General features: G+C 41.4%; 1 protein-coding gene across 5 annotated transcripts in view; it reads right to left on the bottom strand.

Moving 5' to 3' along the window:
* Nucleotides 1-12,152, bottom strand: part of fip1l1a (FIP1 like 1a (S. cerevisiae)) — a 29,897-nt gene that overhangs the window by 14,587 nt on the left and 3,158 nt on the right. For all 5 annotated transcript variants that reach the window (XM_047801423.1, XM_047801424.1, XM_047801422.1 and 2 more), the window contains 9 exons: nt 11,751-11,820; nt 10,122-10,164; nt 9,951-10,036; nt 8,041-8,087; nt 7,741-7,845; nt 5,322-5,449; nt 5,171-5,214; nt 4,712-4,811; nt 4,366-4,507 (listed from right to left, as the gene is read on the bottom strand). In XM_047801423.1, the coding sequence (XP_047657379.1) occupies nt 4,366-4,507; nt 4,712-4,811; nt 5,171-5,214; nt 5,322-5,449; nt 7,741-7,845; nt 8,041-8,087; nt 9,951-10,036; nt 10,122-10,164; nt 11,751-11,820 (765 nt within the window). The remainder of the gene's footprint in view (nt 1-4,365; nt 4,508-4,711; nt 4,812-5,170; nt 5,215-5,321; nt 5,450-7,740; nt 7,846-8,040; nt 8,088-9,950; nt 10,037-10,121; nt 10,165-11,750; nt 11,821-12,152) is intronic.

Raw genomic sequence — 12,152 nt, 5'->3', positions numbered from 1 at the left:
GACCGGGTGTAAAAAGGCCCTTAAAAGTGATTCAGGACCAATCTCGGAGTAACCCTTGCTCAGGAGGCGGGGCTAAACTCATATACTAGGTATGACACATTCTTTGGAAGTCTGTGATTGGTTATCAGATACAGTGGCCCCCCGCTTATCGACCTTAATCCGTTCCTTGAAACCGGTCGAAATGCGAAAAGGTCGAAGAGCGAATGTAATTATCCCATAAGAAATAACGGATACCCGATTAATCCGTTCCCGACCTCCACCGATACCCGATAATGAACAATTTTTGCCCCGTTTTTAGCGTTATTAATACTAAATAATACATAAAATAATACAGGTGCATAAATAATATTGTATATAATACAAGTATAAATTAAAAACATTACAAAAGTAACCAAAAAAATGATTGTACTGTACTGTACTGTACTGTACTTACTCGTTAATTCGCAGTGACGGCTTGATGGAGTGTGCGGGAGGAGGCCGAGTGGTGTTGTTAGTTGGAGGAGGATGAGCTCTCACTGCCAGGACACTTTACACTTTAAACAAAGTATCGTATATACAATATACACGCACTAAATCGTTATATTGACCGCTAAATAACACTAATATTGTTCACAAACCGAAGTTTAATTTACGATAGATGCTCTCTCCACGAAGGCTGAGGCGAGACCGGGAAGATTTGGTCGTTCATCGGGCACAAGTTTCGGTCGCTAGCTAAAAACTGTTCGCTAAGCGGAAAGCTCGATAAGCGGTGTACCGCCGTATAAAGAAAATTATAGGAGCGCTTTTATAATCTGACCTTTTATAAGCCTTCGCTTTGTCTCTATGTTAAGATGTGTGAGTCGATATCGTGTAGGGATTACGTCGGTGATCGATCATATTAGACATGCTCTAACATCTGTATGTTACAGATGTAATAAATGTAAACATCTCAGACACAGCGCAGAGATGTCAGAGACAAATGATAGCATTTCTGCCGCTCTGGCATTTCGGTTCTGTTTCGGAGATGTTACAGTATCTCTAAATGCCACAGCGGCAAAATATACTGTATATATGATCATTAATGACGTATGATTATTATTGAGACCTGATATTATTATAGCAGGTCGCAAAAATGATCCCTACACGATCTAATCTCGGGGCATTTTATTAGCTCGGGGTTCGGTCGATCCTTTCAGACTAAAGTCGATTCATTACTCTGAGGTAATTTGTGCCTCGTTCCTGAACGACGCAGGATCTGTGGGGTGCCAAGATTTTTAAATATCGAGCATCTTACACCGAAAATCCTGGTAAGATGATGTTTGGTCAGGTTTCACTGCTGCACACCAGTTCCAGCGTTCATTATTATTATTCTGTCCTCTTTAAGAAGCTGAGGACATTTTTAAGGTGTACACTTTGAACCATGTTCCGCTGAATCTGACTTTAGTGTCGTGACCAGTGCTGTGAAAAAGTATTTGCCCCCTTTCCTGATGAAGGGGGGGGGGAAAGCGGGCTAAACCCAACTGGCAGCTGGAAAGGGTTACAAAAGTCATTTGTAAGGCATTGGGACTCAAGCGAATAACTTTGAGAGCCATTATCGACAAATGGACAGTGGTGAACCTTCACAGGAGTGGACGGCCTATTAAAATGACACCAAATTATCCAGAAGCTCACAAAAGAGCTCCTGCTTTTTTCCCCTTAATAAACAAAGGAATCATTTAAAAATGGTATCCTGTATTTAATCGGGTCATTGTTTAAGTGGCTAAGTTCTGTGACCCATACTCAGAATTTGTTCTCTGTGTTTAACCCATCCAAAGTGCACACACACAGCAGTGAACACACACACACACACACACACACCGTGAACACACACCCGGAGCAGTGGGCAGCCATTTATGCTGTGGGGCCCGGGGAGCAGTTAAGGGGTTCGGTGCCTTGCTCAGGGGCACCTCAGTCGTGGCCGGCCCGAGACTCGAACCCACAACCTTAGGGTTACAAATCAGACTCTCTAACCATTAGGCCACGACTTGTTGTGTAATGGTATAAAAATTTGCTTGATGATCCGAATCATCAGAGTGTGAAAAATATTTAAAAATCAGAGAGGGGTAAATACTTTTTCACAGCACTGTCACTTTCACGTTTCGTCCTAAACGAGGTTCGCGTGTCTAACTTTACCAAAATGGATCCTAGAGGCTTAGAAACAGAAATGTAGTTAAATGTGGCTTTTGCTTTCAAACAAAAAAAAAAAAAAAAATCAGCATGTGTTCAGTATCACTTCCATATCCTGCCTCCTAATCCTTTCTTTCCTAGCTGCAGAGATTTTTCCCCTCTTTCTCTCTCTCTTTCTTTCTCTCCCTAACCCTCTTTCTCTCTAGCTGGGTCATTCAGCACATTTTCACACAGTTCTGCTGGCGTGGCACTTTCTCCTGCCACACGCTGCTATTTTTAGCCCGACATTGCACATCGACTTGACAAAAGGAAACGCGGGACAAGCCTGCACGTGTGCGAGTGCGAGCTGTCAGGTCTGGGGTAACATAGAGGGGGTTCGAGTTAAAGACAGAGGAAGGTTACAGCTTCAAGTCGAGCTTAAACGGCTGCACTTCAAAGGCAGCGTCCTGGCACGGATGTTTGATATTTTGGTAGCGTTAGGGGGGGATGAAGGGGGATGAAGGGGGCATTCTGAGGGGGCGGACGGGGGCGAGACTGGCCGTGCGGGTCGGCAGGATTTGTTTGGGTATGATATCCAAGCAGGCTTTTGAAGATGAAGGGCCAGGAGTGCTCAGCTGTAGACTTCCTGGCTAGCCCATGTGGAAGATGAGCAGAAGGATGCGACATTTTAAACCTGCACACGCTTCCACACGCTTCCACACGCTTCCACACACGTGTCTGAATGATTTATATGCTGCCGACTGCGCACAGACACACGTGAGCACCCATGGCACAAATACACAGGCTCGCATTCACATATGCACACAGTACACTCAAAGCCAACTCCATTTCCTGCTAAACCTGCAGCAAAGCTGTGTTATTTATAGAGCAGGAAAATCAACCTGTCATTTATTAACCGTTATCTCAAGGCCGGACCCACGAGGCTGCGGAACGGAGCACTGGAACAAACCACAATAACTATACAACTACATCTTAGTATCAGTCACATAGTGTTCATTTCATACAACTCACTGCTTTTATTTGTTCATGCACCATGCAAACACACACACACACACACACACACTCATACTCGAGCACTCACACTCACTCTGTGTGCTTTACTCTTTCTGATGTATTCGCACCTTCATTCGCACCTTCATTCATTCATCTTCTACCGCTTATCCGAAATACCTCAGGTCACGGGGAGCCTGTGCCTATCTCAGGCGTCATCGGGCTTCGAGGCAGGATACACCCTGGACGGAGTGCCAACCCATCGCAGGGCACACACACACACTCTCACTCACACACACACACACACACACACTACGGACAATTTTCCAGAGATGCCAATCAACCTACTATGCATGTCTTTGGACCGGGGGAGGAAACCGGAGTACCCGGAGGAAACCCCAGAGGCACGGGGAGAACATGCAAACTCCACACACACACACACACAAGGCGGAGGCGGGAATCGAACCCACAACCCTGGAGGTGTGAGGCGAACGTGCTAACCACTAAACCCCTCCCAAACCCACCCCCGCATCCGCACGTGGCGTCGCTAAAAGATTGTCAGCAAATCCATCAAGCCATTTTCATCTGGATTGACGGCCCTATTTTCTAACTGGCTTGACTTTTGACCTTCAGACTAAGAGAAAGAGCACGAGCTACAGGTGACGACTGTAACTGGCCTTATGGACACATTAGCATTGACCCTTGACCTTTTGGACACGACTAATATAGATGATGGGAAAATCATTAAAGTGTGAATTAAAATAGACAAAACCTAATTGCAAGAGTATGCCATATCATCCCGACGCACACACACACACACACACACACACACACATTATATATACAGTACATACACACAATATAAAATGGAGTACAGAAGCAATGCCATCGGTTGCTGTAGAACACTGACGTAATACTTAAGTGGATGTATTACTCTCAAGAGAGATAAAAGAAGGGTGGTGTGTAATGCTGCGATGACGTTATTGTGTTAGGGTGGGTGTGGAGGAGCATTAACACACCTCCATAAAGACCAGCTGGAGGGATTTTTAGCTCTTACTGACATTCGGCGATGAAGTGTGTCGCTGTTTTTAAACTGTAATCGAAATTTATATTTATATGGATACCACAAACCACTAATCATGTGTAGCACCTCACAAACACTTCTGTGTGTGTGTGTGTGTGTGTGTGTGTGTGTGTGTGTGTGTGTGTGTGTGTGTGTGTGTTTCTTACGTGGGAGCTGTTGTACAAAAGGAGGAGTGCTGCTGATGGAGAGAAGAGGAAAAGGTGGAGGAGGAATGATGGGGGGGAAAAAAGGAGGCAAGTTAGTGGATAGCGGCTCAGCATGCACGGGCTGTTCGGAAGAAGACTGCACCTGCAAAACACACACACACACACACACACACACACACACACACAGAAGGGTTATGCAACAAACTCTAGACATGGCCCATTCATTATACACAAATGTGTTTCACTCGATCATCTCTCGCTTTCTAACACACACACACACACACACACACACACACACACACACACACACACACACACACACACACACACACACACACACACACACCTGCGTTATGCTTCCATCTGTACTGTGATTTCTTCGCCCTTCCACGCGAATGATGGTCTCTGCTTGCCCTTCGATTACATCGATGGTGCTTTTCAACTTCCTGCACACACACACACACACACACACACACACACACACACACACACACACACACACACACACACCTCTCACAGTAAGACATACTGTAGATTAAAAACAAGTCTAATTGGAAGAAGACTCAACCAGTTAAACCATAATGAATTCGATCTCTATTCAGTCTGTTCCTGTTCCTCTCACTGCATGCACACGGCATTATGCGGTTAAGACGAGTACATCACGCACGCTGACCTCAACAAGACGTGAGCCATAAAATGTCAGTCAGAATTACATTTGACCCAGAAATACAGAAACCTGACCTAGTGCTTAGTGCTTGCTAGCCATTAACGAGTCTGAGAATCCAAGAGACTTGAGACAACCTACCCGGAGGAGCAATCTGATTTAGAGAGGAGCGCATTGTGAGTATCCTACAGACCCAGAGAGAGAAAACAAACAAGGCTTATATTAACACCCATTACTGTTATAGAGTCTGAGGTTATTACTATCAAACTGGGAGAACCTGGATGCAGCGTACCGTGTTTTTGGCAGATGACCCTAACTTCATGAACTCTAGGCTCATGCGCAGTCTCCTGTGTTTGTCACAATATGACTTCCAGGTGTCCTCGTTGAAGCCGTAGTTGAAATAGTCTGACAGGTCTGCACCTGAATGCACACACACACACACACACACACACACACACACACACACACACACACACACACACACACACACACACACACACACACACACACACACACAAAAAACGCAAAGCTTCTCAGAGAAATCAGACACAAATGAAAGCAAGACAAATGTCCTCTGTGCACTAGTTCAGTTATCAGGTACGTACAGTATGATGGCCCGAAGTTAGCTTTGCTCATTTTTGGCAAGTGTAGTCAACATGTAAAGGACAGCTTAGGCATCGTTCACACTGCGTACACCCTGGAAACTGGAGCAGTTCAGAAATAAACCGTTTCTCCGGTCTTTTCGAGCTGCAAATGGTTTGTTTGGATCATTTCATAAAACAGCAAGTCTGTATTAAAAATAAATACAATTCCGCTGAAGCTACGGCCTGTTAGCGTCTGAATAACAATTCCTTTGTCCTAAACACTAGTGATGATAATTAGGTGATAAGGAAAGTCATTCTTTTTTTCTATAATGACTGTATTATATACAGACTGTATTATATACAGACTGTATTATATATAGACTGTATTATATACAGACTGTATTATATATAGACTGTATTATATACAGACTGTATTATATACAGACTGTATTATATATAGACTGTATTATATACAGACTGTATTATATATAGACTGTATTATATACAGACTGTATTATATACAGACTGTATTATATATAGACTGTATTATATATAGACTGTATTATATATAGACTGTATTATATATAGACTGTATTATATACAGACTGTATTATATATAGACTGTATTATATATAGACTGTATTATATAATGACTGTATTATTTATAGACTGTATTATATATAGACTGTATTATATACAGACTGTATTATATATAGACTGTATTATATAATGACTGTATTATATAATGACTGTATTATATAATGACTGTATTATATATAGACTGTATTATATATAGACTGTATTATATAATGACTGTATTATATATAGACTGTATTATATACAGACTGTATTATATATAGACTGTATTATATAATGACTGTATTATATATAGACTGTATTATATACAGACTGTATTATATATAGACTGTATTATATACAGACTGTATTATATACAGACTGTATTATATATAGACTGTATTATATAATGACTGTATTATATATAGACTGTATTATATACAGACTGTATTATATATAGACTGTATTATATAATGACTGTATTATATATAGACTGTATTATATACAGACTGTATTATATAATGACTGTATTATATATAGACTGTATTATATACAGACTGTATTATATAATGACTGTATTATATATAGACTGTATTATATACAGACTGTATTATATATAGACTGTATTATATAATGACTGTATTATATATAGACTGTATTATATACAGACTGTATTATATATAGACTGTATTATATAATGACTGTATTATATATAGACTGTATTATATACAGACTGTATTATATAATGACTGTATTATATATAGACTGTATTATATATAGACTGTATTATATACAGACTGTATTATATACAGACTGTATTATATATAGACTGTATTATATACAGACTGTATTATATATAGACTGTATTATATATAGACTGTATTATATACAGACTGTATTATATAATGACTGTATTATATAATGACTGTATTATATATAGAGCCATAAACCACGCAGGCAAAAGTCTATTTTAGATTTACTTTAACGACGGTACACAGTTGGAGCCACTTGTGATGATTAGGGCAGGCAGTTTATACTAATAATATACACTAGTAATACAGCAGAGAGAGAGAGAGAGAGAGAGAGAGAGAGAGAGAGAGATGGCACATATAGATAGATAGATAGATAGATAGATAGATAGATAGATAGATAGATAGATAGATAGATAGATAGATAGATATATGGCACATACTGATAGATAGATAGATAGATAGATAGATAGATAGATAGATAGATAGATAGATAGATAGATAGATAGATAGATAGATAGCAATAGATAGATAGATAGATAGATAGATAGATAGATAGATAGATAGATAGATAGATAGATAGAGGCAACAAATAAACAGTCAGAAGCAGAAAATAAGGGCAAGTGGGAATCTGTGACACTGACAATAACTAGTATTGTGATGGCTACACAACTGGGTCAGTGCACACACAAACACACACACACACACACACACACACACACACACACACACACACACACACACACACACACACACACACACACACACAAACACACACACACACACACACACACACACACACCTGGTTTTCTCCAAGGCTTCTCCTCTAGCTCTTCATTTACCCCCAGTGCTGGAGTACCAGTGTTGCTGTCCAATACAACCAGAGTCACCCCTCTGACCTTGGTGCCTGGGGGACATTAGGAAACACAGAACATTTTTGAACACTGACTGGTCATCAGAAGAAGGAAAAAGAAGAAAAAGAAGAGGAAGAGAAGAAATACTTACGACAACAGGGTGTTTACGCACCTTTGGAGCTTGGACACTTAATTAATGTTTTATAAAGAAAAAGAGTTGAGAAGGTTAAAGGTCAGTGGGCTGTTACCTGACACTGTGGTTATGTCTGAGTTCTTGAGATTGACAGTCGTGTTACTGCAAATGGAAACACACACAACACAAAGTTAGTCAACTAACTGACAGCATCACTGACATCCTGATGTGATGTCAAAAAAAAAAAAAAAAAAAAGAGGGCTGCGTTCCAGAAAGCAACATTTCAAGAAATGCCTAAGATTCTATAGCTTTCAGATGATGAAGCATTAAGCTTCGTTTATATATACAGGGAATTTTTTTCTGCAAGCCTGCAGTATTATGAGGTTGTCGGTAGGTGTTTCTGGTTGTATTGGTACTGGTCCTGGTTGCCATAGTAATGACGTACATCTTGTTGCTAAAATGGATGATTCTGGAGAGATTTTGGTGTTTGTGTGTAAAATTCAGCAGCGTTCGCCGTGGATCATGTGACTTCTACTGTCACATCTGTTCGCCTAAGCTCGCTGTCGCTCGTGTCGCCATAAGTCGTCAACTCTCGCCGGACACGAATGATCGGCTCATTCCTACGAAACACCTCTGTGTAGAGGTCTTCACGGGTCCACTTAGATCCGCAAACCCGAGGTCCGACCCGAGCGGGTTCGGGTCTAAAAGTTTCACGTGTACCTCGGACGCGGGGCGGGTATGATAATAGCGGCATCGGGTCTCGGGTCATTTAAAACGAATGTGTTTTTACCGAATGGACCCGAGAAGACCCGAACTACTGTATCTCGTGTGTGTGCATCGACTCGAGTCGTTTTCCAACCTCTCCTCTGTTTGCCAAGCCCGATTGCGACATCGTGTTGTTGGCGCTAAGCTAATTTTTGTTGAAACAGACCTGTCAATCAATTTTGAATCCACGCTGTAGTGGTTACACTAAAGTAACATTCGGGTCCAGTCAGGTTAAAAAAAAATTGCCGTCGGGTCGGGTCGGACTCGGGTCTAATTTTTTCGAGTTTCTCTCGGGTCGGGTCTTTCTTAAAAATAAATAAATAAAATAAAATTATATATTATATATATATATATATGCACGTCGTGTTCGGGTAAAAAGTGATTTGGGTCACTTCGGGTTGGGGATATTTCTTTAGACCCGAGAAGACCTCTACCTCTGTGGGAGGAATCCGAGTACGTTCCTCCTGTGCGCTCTTATTGATACGGTGGTTTCATTTCCATGGCTCGCTTTGGCAGGTTTTGTTGTTCGTTTGTGGATTTATGTAATTCAGCTCAGTTTGAATGTAGGCTTTTGCTAGCTTTCTCTCTTCTTTGTACAAATGCCTCTTATAACACGATTTTAGACCATTAATAATGAACAGTAATTAAATGTAAATCAGCGATGTAGGGTTGAAGTTAAACTCAAGCGACGTTAAAGCTCAGGTTGTAAATATACAGCTTCAGCGTTTCCTCCACAGTCATAGTTGAAGCATCCTTATTTGCAAAGCCCTTAGTTCTGTGTTGTCTTACGTAGCTCTGTGTCTTTATATAGCACCGTGGTCCTGGAGGAACGTTGTTTCACTTCACTGTTCACTGCGTCAGCTATATGTGGTTTAAAATGATAATAAAAGCCTCTTGACTTGAACTCCGAAACAAACACAATGACCTTAATGGTAAAAGTGGGTCACTCATATCTCAAACTACAGCGTGAAAGATTCTACTAGGACTATTTTTCTTTTCTTTAAGCTTTAGATTTTATTGATGCGAGGATATATGTGAGAATATCTCCGATAAATCCTTTACTTAAAGATGACTCATATCAGCTAGATGTACTTTTGGGGCTGTATTTTTATCTCAGCTTTCTATTTAAAAGAAAAAAAAATTATAATAAAACCGCTTAAACGAAACAATTCTTTTAGATATGGTAGTGAGGAGGTAGAGACACAGGACACAGATGCAGGGCGTGATCGTCTCGCTTGACCTCCGAGTGCGATTACTCACGTGCTCTGGATCGTATCTGTTTTGATGCTGCCGATGGTAACACGCAAGTTGTCGTCACTTTCCGTCTCGCCGCCTGCTTCGACATCCTTCCGAGACGGAAGAAAGCGTGCGTTTACTATTTTGGTGATTTCCAAAAGCGGTGATTAACTTTATAAAAAAAAGAAAAGCTACCTGATTATCCGCTCCATCTCCTTCCACATCTCCAACCAGAGCACTGTAAGACACAGTTATCATTCATTCATTCATTCATTTTCTACCGCTTAACCGAACTACTCGGGTCACGGGGAGCCTGTGCCTATCTCAGGCGTCATCGGGCAGCGAGGCAGGATACACCCTGGACGGAGTGCCAACCCATCACAGGGCACACACACACACACACACTCATTCACTCACACACTACGGACAATTTCCCAGAGATGCCAATCAACCTACCATGCATGTCTTTGGACCGGGGGAGGAAACCGGAGTACCCGGAGGAAACCCCCGAGGCACGGGGAGAACATGCAAACTCCACACACACAAGGCGGAGGTGGGAATCGAACCCCCAAACCTGGAGGTGTGAGGCGAACGTGCTAACCACTAATCCACCGTGCTCCCCGTAAGACACAGTTAAACAAATAAAAATAAACATTAACGAATATGAGAGATGAAGGCACAATATTGTAGATTTTTCCCTGCTCCAAGGCCTCTAATTCGAGTAATCAGTCATTTATCACGAGCCCTGGAATGAATGGCACACACACACACACACACAAAAAGAAATAAATAAATAATAAAAACCACTGGTGCAAAGAGAAAAACAAGAGTCTTGTGACAAAGGAAGATTTAAAAAAAAAGCCTTATTATAGCAGGTCGCAAAAATGATCCCTACACGATCTAATCTCGGGCATTTTATTAGCTCGGGGTTCGGTCGATCCTTCCAGACTAAAGTCGATTCATTACTCTGAGGTAATTTGTGCCTCGTTCCTGAACGACGCAGGATCTTTGGGGTGCCAAGATTTTTAAATATCGAGCATCTTACACCAAAACTCCTGGTAAGATGATGTTTGGTCAGGTTTCACTGCTGCACACCAGTTCAATTCACTCAGAGTTTCAACAGGATTGTGAATATCGTATGAAGACACAATACAACCCTGTTTATACTGTAGACCAACGGAGAAGCAGATTTTATTAAGCAACGGATACCAGAATGGCTTGGAGGATCAGTTTACAAGCCAGGCTTCGGAATCCGAGCATGGTATCAGATGTGATAGGAAGTAAGATGTGAAATGAGCGTCTTTAATCAGGCGCTCTAACAAATCGGAAATGCTGTGTCAAGCTCCAGACGGATTTTGCTGCTTTCGGAGCTCTAGTGTACGTGTGCTCAAGCCGATGAAATTAACGAGCAGTCAAAAAGTCATTTCTCCATCAGCTTCACATCCACTCCAAGTGTTTCTCACGATATGTCATTACCAAGCACCGAGCGTAGCGGCTATTAAACCTACATGCTTCATTAGTCTAGCATAACTCCACCTAATGAGAAATAAATGTGATGACCCATTTCATTTCAGCTCAGTTCCTCGCTCGCCCTCCCTCACAAACAATGCGACTCTGTTTATTAGCGAGGAAACACAAGCTGGAAATAAACAGCGCATATTGGCAAAGGCAAATAGGATGCCAGGCATGTGCATGGGTCAGTAGGACTTAATTGATGCAATATAGAGAGTGTAAGGATCAAGGATGTAAAAGGAAAACCTGCTCTGATCAGTATATAGTCTGAGTTTGGGTCATGTGGTGATCGGACAGAGGAAACACTCTCACCTGAAAATTTCAGTCTCTGTCTTCTTATCGTCATCATCACCAACGTCATCGTCCACATCGTTGTTGTTGTCTAAAGACGGGACCAGACAAAATAAGAAGTGAATGATGGGTGTGTGTGTGTGTGTGTGTGTGTGTGTGTTTGTTTGTTTTTTTTTATATATACATCAGTCAATCCAAACAGGCAGAGATTTGATCACAGTCTGCAGATCACAGTCTTAGTACTGATCATAATCTTCTCTACTACATGGCTGCATCTGAACTTTGTGTGTGTGTGTGTGTGTGTGTGTGTGTGTGTGTGTGTGTGTTATCTTCTCTATAACACCTGCGGCTGAAAATAACGGTTGGGTAACACACCAGATAATAATAATAATAATCCAGCTGAAGCCTCATTAAAGTTTAGTA

Source organism: Tachysurus fulvidraco, chromosome 16 (genome assembly GCF_022655615.1).
Source record: "Tachysurus fulvidraco isolate hzauxx_2018 chromosome 16, HZAU_PFXX_2.0, whole genome shotgun sequence".
NCBI lineage: Eukaryota > Metazoa > Chordata > Actinopteri > Siluriformes > Bagridae > Tachysurus > Tachysurus fulvidraco.
This window is presented reverse-complemented; position numbering and strand designations above follow the sequence as displayed.